The 13,438-nt window shown below is 38.8% G+C and overlaps 2 protein-coding genes across 5 annotated transcripts in view; both read right to left on the bottom strand.

Moving 5' to 3' along the window:
• Positions 1-4,776, bottom strand: part of LOC149851316 (ELKS/Rab6-interacting/CAST family protein) — a 35,271-nt gene extending 30,495 nt beyond the window's left edge. For 2 of the 4 annotated variants that reach the window (XM_090000008.1, XM_090000017.1), the window contains exons 1-5: positions 4,443-4,776; positions 2,572-2,639; positions 1,464-1,611; positions 986-1,231; positions 576-862 (exon numbers count right to left, since the gene is read on the bottom strand). In XM_090000008.1, the coding sequence (XP_089856134.1) occupies positions 576-862; positions 986-1,231; positions 1,464-1,611; positions 2,572-2,619 (729 nt within the window). In that variant the 5' untranslated portion in view covers positions 2,620-2,639; positions 4,443-4,776. Of the gene's footprint in view, positions 1-575; positions 1,232-1,463; positions 1,612-2,571; positions 2,640-4,442 lie in introns of all 4 variants that reach the window. The other 2 variants (XM_089999993.1, XM_090000001.1) reach the window with 1 other exon arrangement.
• A 1,587-nt stretch (positions 4,777-6,363) lies between these two features.
• The window catches only part of LOC149851315 (DUF21 domain-containing protein At4g14240-like), a 36,519-nt gene continuing 29,444 nt past the window's right edge, over positions 6,364-13,438 (bottom strand). Inside the window, exons 12-13 of the mRNA XM_090014647.1 lie at positions 7,490-7,571; positions 6,364-6,724 (exon numbers count right to left, since the gene is read on the bottom strand). Coding sequence (XP_089870773.1) covers positions 6,551-6,724; positions 7,490-7,571 — 256 coding nt within the window. The 3' untranslated portion in view covers positions 6,364-6,550. The remainder of the gene's footprint in view (positions 6,725-7,489; positions 7,572-13,438) is intronic.

Here is a 13,438-nt window from a genome sequence, read left to right as displayed (position 1 = left end):
AAAACTCTGGACATGAACACACCTGAGCAGACTTGACAAGTTCAACAGGTGAGTTCAGCAGGGTCTTCTGCAGAGTCAGAGCTGCCACAACAGTTTCTAACTCAGGCGAGAATGCCAGATCTTGTTCGAAAAATAGAAAACATGGGGGGATAAAGCAGATCAATTTGGGTTTGATTCATACCTAAAACCTAGAGCAGGACATAGATTTGGACACAGACGGGTTCAGCAAGAACATAGACATAAACATACATATTATTGGCGCCCATTAAGCACAATCAGGCAGCAATTCAGCAGAGCAGCTGACCTCGATATCCAACCATAACATGTTACTACCAAACACAAGAAAGGATCCATGTAAGACCATTCATGCATCGTCAAATACAAATGAAGCTTTAGTCTGCAGCTTCCTATCAAAATTAAAGTATGACATCAAACAAATGAAGATTCAAATAGGAATACATTCAGAAGCATATATTTCTGGTTGAAACACCACCCAACCTTTAAACCAAACCTGCAATAGAAACATCCAAGCTTAACTCTAGAGAATGTTAAGCAATGAAAAAACAGAAGTATACCTTATTCTTTTTAGCATTGTTGATCAAGTCCTCAAGAAAATCAATGTTGATAATTTGGCTAGTGTGACCAGTTGCACTAGTAGAAAGAGACTCTTCAGAAGCTCTCATGGATGATTTCTCATCAGAAACCAAGTCTTCAGGACCATCATGTAGCTTCAGACTCCAAGGCTCTTCATTTTCAGTACTACTGATGTTGTTATTCCTTTCAAAAGGAATATGAGACTCCATCAGATCAAATATCTCCATATGAAACAACTTTGGAGCATTCTGAACCGAAGGCACAGTTTCTATACCACAGAAATTAGCAGTCAGCTGCAAATGCCCTTGATCATTCTCCCCAAGAGGTGTTAAATCCTTATTATTAACAACTACTTCATTTATGACTGGATTGAAACACCCAAAAACAGTACCATGATCAGTGCCAGTGGAACATTCAATCGAAACCAATCCAGGATTTGTTGAAGAGTCTTCTGCTGGATCAATGGTGGTGATGTCAGGAAACATTGAAGCACTAGCTAAAGTAGGAAAATCCTCATGAGATTCAAGTCTAAAAGGAGCTCCCTGCTTTTCTGGAGAGTTGATGAGATCGGCATGACATTCAATTCTAAGAGGAGTTCCTTGGTTTTCTGGAGAAGAGAGGAGATCCTTGGATTCAACTACGTAACATAAAAGAAACAATTTCTTAGCCACCAGAGGTTGAAGAAATACATGAATGCATCATATGAGTTAGAAGATAATCAAAGCCACATAACCAAGTTTAGAAAATAATTATTTCAAGTAATTGAAGGGAGTGTTTCATGTGTATAATTTTGACTGCCAAAGTTGCAAAATGCATCTAATTTCCACAATAATGAAGGTAATCATGATGGAATGGCATAGAATTATTACCTCCAGTTGAAAAACATGTTCCTAGAGCATTTGTAGTGGCACTTTTTGAACTCATAGAGGGAAGTACCTCATTAACAATAAAATCTATAGCTAATTCAATCTCATAGTCATGTTCAAGGGCAGCAGCCTTTAGCAAACGATCATCAACCTGTTACACATATTTCAAAACTTTCTACTTCAGACATAAGTCATGTGTGCAGGTACATGCCAAGAGCACCATCAATATGACAAGACACAATCGCGTTATGGAGTATTCATTTACAAAACAGATCAGCAAAAGTATATGCATATGAAGCACATGAATAAACAGTTATCTGTTTTATAGTTTTTGTAAGGCTACTACTAATGTTTCCAAGAGCACCATCAATATGACAAAGACACAATCACGTTATGGAGTATTCATTTACAAAACAAATCAGCAAAAGTATATGTATATGAAGCACATGAATAAACAGTTATCTGTTTCATAGTTTTTGTAAGGCTACTACTAATGTTGTCAAGTACAAATCAAATATAGTGACCCAGAACAAACCATGTGAGCTACAATCTAAACCAAAAGTTTTATTCTGATGACTGAAAACAAATATTCTGTTCAATAGAAAGATATCCAAAATTTACAACGGATCACTGCATCTCATACATGCAGACCAAAAAGTGAGCCAAGTGAGAATGGAGAACAGGCATGTCAAGTCACTATAATTAATGCACAAAAAGAGAAAAAAATGAAATCCTCCCAATCTTTTTTCAAGGTTAAGCCCTTAGATTTCTTGTGTTAAGCATAGCACAGCAGACATGGACAACCACATAGGACAGACAATCGGTGCCCTTTTACTTGACCCATCCTAAGAGATACAGGACCCGATCCACATAAGAAGAAGGGATAAGCATATCAGAGTTAGGACAAAAGGGAACAATTGTAAGCTGAAGCTGAGCCTGGTAACCACTATGAACTGGATTTTTGCCCTTAAAGGAATACTAGAAAACATGAAACTTACATATCAATAATTCAAATGTATCCAAGAAAAACTTACAACCTAGAAACTAACCTGAGAGAGAAGAAAAAACACAGATGACCAGCTTTCCACATCAGAAATGGGGGATAACATACCTGGGGGAATAACTCTTTCAGAGTCTTATAAGGTGTGACCAAACTCATCCCTCCAAGCTGCCTATTATCTGCAAGAAAAAGGAATAAAAGGTTAGATTATTCATTTTATCCATCCTCATTAGCAGCAAAGAGAAAACACATGACAATTTAGATTCCTAACTTCATCGCCACAAAAAGTTATGGATCATGAACACTGTTCGCCCCAATCAGTTACAAAGATGGCAAAGAAAAAGAAGTCGACAATAAAGCAATCGAAGCTGCCCTATGAAAGGAAAACATCAACACCACAATACTTAACACAAGTTCCAACTTTGTCATCAGCACGGAATAGTCCTCTAACAAACAAACAACAACTACGCCTTCATCCCAAAATAATTGGGGTCGGCGATATGAACCAAATAAGAAAATCATTCTGGGTCTTCCACATGAATCCTTCTCCTCCAATCATTTCTATCAAATGTCATGTCGTCAGTGAGGTTCAAAGCATTCATATCCTTTATCTCCATCCAAGTCTTCTTAGGCCTACCCCGACCTCTTTTAACTAATATATTTTCCCATTTCTCCATCCTTCTAACTGGAGCATCATTAGGCCTTCGCCGAATATGTCCAAACCACCGTAAATGATTCTCTCCCATCTTGTTTTCAATGGATGCAACGCCTACCTTCTTACGTATCTCCTCGTTTTGAACCTTATCTTTTATTGTATTTCCACACATCCATTGAAGCATACGCATCTCAGCTACACTCATTTTTTGAATATGATGTCTCTTGGCAGCCCAACCACGGAATAGTCCTCTAAGATGCAAAAAAATGATGCAACAATCTATGACAATCAAGTTCTGTACAAATCTCCTAATGCTCTTCACTGGCATAAGTTCATCAACATCAAGACCTAGAACAAATTTCTACAGTAAAAATCCAAGCTTTGTAATAATGATAAAAGAAAGACAAAGTCCCTTGGAACAGTCAATAAATCATTATGATTGATTCAATTTTCACAGTTCTCATCAGACTATTAAAAATTACATGATAATTTTATGATCAGAAACCAACGAAAATTCCTCTGACAATTCCTAATGAAGACAAACAAGTACAAAAAAGATAACAAACAATGGAATAATCCTTAGCAGAAAATAACCTTTTCGTCAAGAAATCATAATTAAGCCTCCATGAATCAAGATAAACACCTTGCTAGGAAAAAAAAAAGGATGAGTTTCCTACACAGAGAAACAACTTGGAAGCTTTCAATCGTAGATTTAAAAGAAAAAAAGACATGGAATCAACAAAACTCGACCGTGAGAAGTTCACCAACATGAAACCGAAAGCATGCTTCCTCATCCACCAACCAAATAAAAATTCCAATTACTACAACAAATCCCATCCCAGAAAAGATTGAAACCACTACGATACAAAATCAAAATTAATAATCAAGAAATTGATTTCATTATCTAAAGTTAAACAACAAGCTGAGAAAAAAACAATAGTGAAATCCAAATTCAGAAACAATAAAAGAACAAAGATTAATCGACCACCCATCTCGTTCCTTTTAACTCCTTCATGAAAAAACGGAAAAGAGAGAGAGAGAACAATTAAAAGAAGAAGAAAAATTAAAATCTCATCCATCAAACTCATACTAATACATAAACGAACGATAATTGCGCTCGACATAAACTATTAAATTCATGATGAAGAAAAAGAACCAACGAAGATCACACCAAAGTGGGGGGGAAACGAAAGAGACTACCAAATTCAATCAAAGAGGGAAAAAAGAAAATAAACAAAAATAAAAAACGAAGAATGAATAATCAAGAAAGCATTCATCGATTCTTCAAGAACCAAAGAGAGAATTCAAGAATTTAGGTCATTCGTACCAAAAAATTCACCAAGAGAGACGAGAGAAAAATTCCGAATCTTCAGAGAGAGGAACGATGACAAAACCCCTAATTATGAGTGGGGAAGGAAAAAACCGATGAAGGGCGAAACGGAAATCCCCAACTTCCAGAAACTGCGGGGTCAGAGCGATCTCTCCAAACGCGAGCGCGCGTAACGTAACTCCCGTTTCTATAGAGTGGGAGGACGGAGGAATTCCCAGGGCGTCTTCGTCATTTCGCACAGATGAAGAGATTTCGACGAACAAAAATGCGCCGCGAGAGAAGGGGCATTTCAGTTATTATACAGCCACAGATAGGTAAAACGGATCGGATCAACTTTAATTTAGCTTAGCTTGAAAGGTTTCATTTTTTCTTTTTCTTATTCTTTTTTCGGAGTGGTGTAGTGGGATGGGGCTTAGGCTGCTAGGCAGGCACTCTAGGTTCAAATCCCATGGGCATTACTTCTTCCAAGCGTGGCAACTCCCCTTAAAGGTAAGGGGTAAGCTTTAAGCTTATGAAGTTTTAGGCTAACAAGACAATGATCGTAACTACGACAGGCAAAGCCAGCACAGCTAGGTAGATCCTGTAGGTGGTTTCTCCATGTAAATATCAAAAAAAAAAGAAAAAAGAAAGCGACAGCAGATCAGGTCAGAGGTGTGCCTTGATGATAAACTGCCAGGATCCCTTTGATGTCGTTCATCCATGAGATTGAACGGCATCCAACGACCATGGTGTTTTCTCTTGACTACAAACAACAACAACAACTACGCCGTCATCCTAAAACAATTGGGGTCGGCGATATGAACCAACAAAGAAAATCATTCTGGGTCTTCCACATGAATCCTTCTCCTCCATTCATTTCTATCCAATGCCATGTCCTCTTGACTCAATCATCCATTTCTTTAGAAATTAGATGAGTTTCATCACTGGTGGCTCACCAAGACAAACTATCAATATTTGGTCCATTGGATGAATGGGATCAAAGGGACCCCTGAACCGATCTGCGGTCGAAGAAAACAGTGATTTTCTGTTTGACAGCAGGTACTACCGTTTACAGAGCCATATTTTTCGATGATCTTGCTTATTTGGAGGTTGTTAATCTAGTATGGCAAGCTGGTTTAGGTGACTAGGGCAGGTAAATGAGCCAAGCCATTTCATGCCTGGCTTGGTAATCAGTTCGCTTGGACTCATAAATAGGTTATGTAATACAAGAAACTTAATGTAAGAGCTCATTATCTTTAATGAACTTTGGCTCATTCTGTTTATTAAACCAAGTTATAACTTAAGCGGGTATATTTACCAAGACATGGAGGCAGCTTGAAACAATACAAACAGTTCATTTTGCATGATGAAATCGGTAAAGGGTCGTATACCCAATGCAGACCCATATCTATGATTACAAATAACTTTTTAAGCTATGCATGAAGTGGCTACTCCCAGGATTTGAACCCATGATTGCTTGATGAGTTCAGCAGTATCACAACTCATCCCAAGCAAAAGGAGAGAGAGAGAGAGAGAGAGCATACCTGATGGGGGCCTTCAGTTTGGTTCTCCTTTGCTAATGCAGGCTTTCTTCGGACTGCTCAGCAGCAAGAGAAAATAGGGTTGCAAAGGAGAAGAGGCAAAAGAAACGAGAAGAAACATAATGCATGGATTCGTTTCCCAACAGGGGGTGAATGGGAAACGAATCTGTGCATTTTAACCCTCTCGTTGAAACGAGATCCTCGAATGAGACGAGGATCTCGTTTCTTTCGTTTGTGTAATACCATGGAAATTACACGTCTTTCTATAACTTGGCACCGAAAACACCTGTTTTCCTTGACAAACAAACGGGCCCTCAACTCAGGTCACAGGATCCAAGAAGCGAAGAAACTCATAAAGAACCAAAAGTGATGAGATTGAGATAACTAGCTTTCCATTCCTCCTATAGAAATATACAAATAAAAGAAAAGAATTAAAAAAAAGATTAAGATAAACTTAACCCTGAGTTGCACATTCGATCAGCTCATCTTATTTGATGTCCCATACTGCCACAAACCATTTTTACAAGGAATTACATGACAGATAAAGCTTTCTTGAATTATGAGGAAACCAGTGGATTTCTGCACTTATCCTCTTTTCGTCCCCAGGAGCGACTCGAGGGGACTTCCTTGGCTTCTTGCTGAGTTCGGTTCTCGAGATCTTGCAGAGTTAGGTTCTTGGGATTTTGCCAAATTTGGTTCTTCATCTGATGGATTCTTTTGGATTGAGTTATGCAGTTGCCCTTGTCGATTTTGGGCACCCTGGAGAATGATCTAAAATTCAGTCATCGATAGAGAAACAAAGATCATGCAAAATGCAACTAAACACCAGGTCCAAGGCCTGCATACAATAGCCTCCCTAATTCTTCTAGCTTACTACTCACCGTAGTCACCAATATTGTTCTCGGCCATTTCTCGTTGAGGGATTTTATTACAGAGTTTGTACTAATTTTCTTGCTAAAATATAAGGAAACGAGTAGAAAAGTTCTTAAAATACAAAAGAAACAAAGGAAAACATAGGCTTAAAATATTTAAAAATAAGAAAGTTCTTCAGAAATCACACAAAAATATCATAATATATATTTTTTAGCAACATTTTGAAAATATCACAATATTTTCTCGGCTTACCTCAAAAATCTGATAATATCACAATATTTTCAAATATCAGTGACTACGACACTAACTGATAAAACATGACTAGCCAAGTCGATCTTAATTGAGGGATCTTAGGCTGTGGAACCATCAGGTGTTATTCTCCATCTTGTATTTTTGGGAAATTAAGAGAGAGAGAGAGAGAGGTAAAAAGTGCTCCAGCCAGCTATCAGAAGGTTAAGTTTTTTTTTTCCGAGCATGCGTTTAGGAAATGCATGGTGAAGAGGAATTAATCTGTGCCAGAAAGATTATGTTCCCAAAGAAGTAAACCATGCAACTCATTAGGAGCATTCATATTCAGAACATCAAGAATAATCTTATTCAAGCTAGTTTTAGAATCAAGGGATGCAGGGTACTCAGAAAGTAATCACATACTCCTGTCTTTTGCCCAGTTAACCTCCGAGCAGATGGAGCTCGTGCAACAGATGAGGCAGCAGCAGCAGCTGCAACACGAATCCTGTGACACATCATATTCCAGGTTACAAGGACTCAGACTATTTCAAGTTTCTACAGGAGTCTGCAGTTTTAACCAAGATAATGAAATTATAAAAAATAAACAAATATTATCAATTTTTGTAACTCTCAAAATATGAAAAATCTGCATCCACCAATGTTCCTCTGTTCACTGTAAAGGACAAGGAACACCCACATTGTAGGACAGGATAACTAATCATGTTCATCGTACAGATGAATTCATCATTTGATGGCACAGAGGAGATATTATCATCTTCTTTAAATGGAAATAAACAGGAAAGTAATAATTTTAGCTAATGTAAACTCAGTTTTCTATTCTGCGTGTGAATTAAACAAGTCCAGCCTCAAATGGGTAAAGTCATGCAAGATTATTGAGCTGAAAAAAATCTAGATGAAAGCAGGAGCAACAAACTATCACACTCAGAGAAATAAGATGATTCATGCACTAATAAAGAACACAGCTTTACAGAACCAACAAAGAATAACCACGATGGTATTAAAGCCATACAGTTAAATGGGGTCAGTAAACAAGTCACTCTCACATATTTGAACCATAGTCACAAATATCAGCCATTTTCTGAAAAACTCGGGATATCCCGAGATTTTCAAAAATCAATATAATACTGACAAAATGCATTGTTTTCAAAATGTCACATATTTTGAAAATATCATGTTTTTATCCCAAAATTCTCATGTTATTAATTCGATATTCATATGTTCATATTTATAATGTTTTTTTATTATAGTTTTATGTGTTTTTATATACTTAAAATTTAATATATCAATATTTTCCCCAGATTTTCCAAGAAAAACAAATTTTTTTAATTTATCATGAGATTTTCCTTTGCTGAAAAAATCACAATAAATGAGATTTGTGACTATGATTTGAACTAAGGACAGGCCAGGTCAGAGCTTTATATTGAATGTCATGTTGCACATTGATTTCACCATCTTCTATCGGGAGGGGTAACTGAACTCAACACAAATTTTCCAACGTGCATGACCATTAAAAGCATGGATTTTTTTTCAGAAGTAATTGTAAGAGATGACATGCAAGGGTATTTTCATCATTTGACACACCAAGGGCAATCTGATCATTATACACTAGTGCAGGGAGAGATTAGTATACTTGTAACTACTCATAGTTTACATTATAGTCATAGTATATATTATGATGTAATTTTACACAATGGTAAAAATGCATTATGTACCTGTTGAAGGTGTAAGAATGCATTTTAGCTTATCGAGATAAAACATAAACGGAATCTGATGGGATGCTCAGCTTAAGAAGGTATTCTGGGGTCTCTTCTTTAACCAGCCAGGATACTCTGACTTTCTCTCCTTCTCATCTATTGTCACAACTACCAGCAATTTTAGCATGGCATCAAAAGAGAAAGGTGATCAAAGAAATACCCAACAATCTTTTCTTTGTCTATTTTCTTGAAACTTCTTTCTTTTCTCCTTAATCTCTTTCTTTCCTCAAATCTTTCAACATCTCCATTACTTTTCTTAAATCTTTCAAGCTTCTTTTAACCTTTTATTCATAAAAACTCAAATCAGAAAAATCTTTTAAACTTCTCTCTTGACATATAGTTGTTATTTAGACTTCAGATCTGATACAGTGTCTTGATAAGATCTTACTCTTTTTTATAAAGAAAAAAAAAACACAAGGTTGGCATCACCTGCCATGCAGCTGATGTCAATAACCACTGGCAGTACTTGGACTGTCTCTGGTTGGTTTTCTCCTTCAGCTGCAAGAGAAAAAGGGAAAGGTAAAAAAAGGAAGTGGGGAAAGGGCAGGACGGATCTGATCTTGGGTTCTTTTTTCAATTTATTTCAGAAATGTGCTCTTATATTGGACTTCCATGTTATCTCAAAACAAATTGTTCCCTTCCTTGGAAGCCTAGAATTGATGGGTCATCTCGATGGTAGCACGCTTTCGACATCAAAGTACATGTCAATAGAGGAAGTTGATGAGAAAGGTGGACAAAAGTTGGCAACAAGACCCAATCCTTCTTATCATGAGTAGGTGAAGAGTGATCAGACCACTGTGGCCTATGTGACTGCCACCCTCTCATTTGAAGTCTCCATTCAAGTCCTAGACGAATGCATTGTTGTGGCATGTCAGATCTCTTTCACAAGTGGTTCATCCAAATACCTACTCCTCGAATCTATCAATTAAAAGAAGAATCCAACCATCTACGTCAAGGGTGCATGAGTGGCATAGAGTACCTCAACAAAAGCAAGACCATTATCCATCAGTTAGCTACTGACAGTCTCATTTCAAATCAGGATAAAATCATTCAGAAACTTCAAGGGTTTGGACCATATTACAAGATCTTCAGCACCATGGTCACTAGACGAGTACAACAATCCTCTTTTAAAGAACTCCCTTCTATGATACTATGATATGATTCTTTATATATGTCCAGTATGACAACTCATTCTTAGAGTCACATACTCATGAAATGCTAGTCACTAACATTGGTGAGGAAGGTTCCCCTTATACAGGGAAAGAGGAAGGAACAATTTTCAAGGTGGATGAGTCTGTTATATATATATATATATATATATATATATATATATATATATATATATATATATATATTGGCATTGCCCACTAGGGGCATTTTTGTCATTTCACACATGTAATTGGGACTGTCCACTAGGGACAGTTTAGTTATTTTATTGTTTTATTTTTTGTATCCTTTTTGCTTAATGTAAAGGCACTATGGTCATCATGACCACAGAGTCGTTGGGAGCTCCCCAAGGCCATGGTTCTTTGTATATAAATGGGGCTTTCCCTGTCTCGAACCAAGCCTTTAGAATGGGGCATGTGCAGTGTGGAGCTCAACTAAGTGAAAAATGTATCGAGTGTAGGAACGTGCGGTATGCGTGAGCTTGATCATGACATGTGATAGGCAACGGTATCATCGTTGGTGCAACAGTGTGTGGCAACACAAACGTGGAACATTGTTTGGTTAAGCAGTGTCAGCGGATTAGAGGATGTTGTCTTTGGGGATTTGGTTAATGACCTCTCGACTTGTATGAGTTTTCCACGCGTAGCATTTGGATGCACAGGGTGCGTGTGGGTTAGAGCTAATTTCCTCAAGAATCACCTTAGGTGGTTCCAACCGAGCGGGGCTAGGCGAGTGAATGCTTAGGAGCCGGCGAATGAGTCTGGGTAGTGCTCTTCACTATAGCATACAATCATCAATTGGTCTTTGGACTAAGGGTCACAAGGCGTTGTCTCTTCTGTGGTGAGGTTATGCTTGAGCATGCTCATGAAGTTGTGATATGCTTCATGGCATGCAAGGCTAAAGCATCTATGCACTTGCTAGTCGGTATGGGACGGTTACGCACATAAATTGCATGGACCGGATAGAATACGCATTTGTAGAGTGTTTGATCAGCTTTTGCTAGGCAATTGTGCACGAGGTGGTGTGCAAGGTCAATAAAATGATTCAGCACATGAAAAAATGTTGTTGTGCAGCTTTTGGCTAGCCAGACTAGACAATCTGACGCAGATTGCAAAAAATTCTATGCCCGTGACAAATTGATATTAGAGCAGAAAGATTCACAAGACTTGTTGTTCAGTAAGTGCAACACTAAAGAGGGCAGTGATGGTTTGTCCTGTTTACACGAATTTGCACAGCTGAAGTGTGGTTAACCGAGTGCAGAAGCAAGTTATTGGCAAAATGGTATAGGTCATCTTGTTGATGGTAAGCAAAAGTGTAAGGTTGTTGTTCAGTTGGCTAAGGGAACGTGGATAAATCAAAGATTCTTACCAATTGTGCGTCAGGCTTGCAGGTGGAACATGATGTTTGTCTTGTGCATGCAGAGAATGCACGTTGAATTCGGCTGGATGGATTTGCACCTTTGATTATGGGAGACTCAATTGAACTTTTATGTTCTCTCCGAAGATTGTGAGTTAGAGAAGTGCTCATCTTGAGCAGAATGCTCGCTACCAGTTGTGTGTCACGCTCGCAGATCGAGCATGGTGTTTGTCTTGTGCATGCAGAGAATGCAAGTTGGATTCAGGTGGATAGATTTGCACTTTTAAGTATGGGAAACTCAATTCAACTTTTATGTTCTCTCTCGAGATTGTGGGTTAGCGTAGTACCCATCTTGAGCAGAATGCTTGTTGTTTTGATCTACTGAGTTTGGCAATTTCTCAATGGATTGTGTGTGTAGAAAAAGTCGTTGTTCGTTGCTCGTCGATTTGGTTCTTGCGGAAACGTGTTTGCTAACTCCGGATGAGAGTTATAGCATGTTGGCTCTAGATGTGAGTTGCAGCGATGTGCCATGAGTTGTCCCTTATGTGGATGAGTGACCAGAAAGATGCTTTGAAGGACCGCTTTGGGGTGATATAAAGTAGGTGTCCCCCCTTGAGAACTAGGATAGACCATTGGAAAACCGGAGTTGATATCCCTGCGACACGCGTTGGTGGTCGTCTTTCTCTATGAAGACCACGAAGGGCTTAAAATTTCCCCTGCTGGGGTCAGAAGGCATTCCAGCCATGAGCATGAAGACAGCAAGTTTGTCGTGCGGGCGAGGATGACCTGCTTGTGTATGGGATTGCACTAGGGTCCTACGAGTGAAGAGTGCTCGATATTGATAGAGCGAAAGATCGTTGTCTAAGTGATTTGAGGCGCGTTGAAGAATGGGACTTGACGTGCTAAAGGTTGCGGCAATGGTGAATAAAAACCAAAACTAGTTGAGTAGGGTAAAGAAAAGAAGACCAAAGATAAGTACAAAGAAAAACTGGCATAAGTAAAGGTTGTGTTCTTACTCGCATCGACATTGTCGAGGACGACAATGGTTTGGGTGGAAGAGAATATCCCGGACCGAGCCTTCAGAATGGGGAATGTGCAGTGCGGAGCTCTACTAAGTAGAAAATGCATCGTGTAGGAACGTACGGTATGTGTTAGCTTGATTGGTGACGTACGGTGGTAGCATGACATGTGATAGGCAACGGTATCCTCGTTAGTACGACGATGTGTGGCGGCACAAACATAGAGCATTGTTTGGTTAAGCAGTATCAACAGATCAGAGGATGTTGCCTTTGGAGATTTGGTTAAGGACCTCCTGACTTAGATGAGTTTCTAACGCGTAGCATTTGGACGCACGGGGGTACGTGTGGGTTAGGGCTAATTTTCCCAAGAATCACCTTAAATGGTTCCAACCGAGTATGATGTCTCGGGGCTAGGCGAGTGAATGCCTAGGAGTTGGCGAATGAGTTTAAGTAGTGATCTTCGCTATGGCATACAATTATCAACTGGTCTTCGGACTAGGGGTCGCAAGGCCTTGTCCCTTCGGTGACGAGGTTATGCTTGAGTGTGCCCATGGAGTTGTGAAACGCTCCATGGCATGCGAGGCTAAGGCATCTGTGCACTTGCTAGCCGATATGAGACTGCTATTCACATAAGTCATGGACAAGATAGAATACGCATTTAGAGATGCGCTTGATCAGCTTTCACTAGGTAGTTGTGCACAAGGTGGTGCGCACTGTTAAAACATATGTAATAATATGTAATAATACATCTATATATATATAAATATAGATGTATATTCACCATAATACCTGATAGGAGTATTATGGTCTTTTCACAAGTACCCAATAGGGGTACTTGTTTTATTTCTTTTATTTCACTGTTTTTTATTTTTTATTTTTTAAATATATTTTTGGATACCGAAAAGGGGCCCCACAATGGAGTCGTTGGGGCCCCCAACGGTCACAATTGTGACCGTTGGGGGCTCCCAACGACTCTATTGGGAGCCCCTTTGGTCTCCTTTTCTTATAAATAGGGGGAACCCCCCTTGTATGTTGTATTGCTCTTGAGAGCTCCT

This window comes from Nuphar pumila, chromosome 1 (assembly GCF_984573655.1).
Source record: "Nuphar pumila chromosome 1, dmNupPumi1.hap1.1, whole genome shotgun sequence".
Taxonomy (NCBI): Eukaryota; Viridiplantae; Streptophyta; class Magnoliopsida; order Nymphaeales; family Nymphaeaceae; genus Nuphar; species Nuphar pumila.
This window is presented reverse-complemented; position numbering and strand designations above follow the sequence as displayed.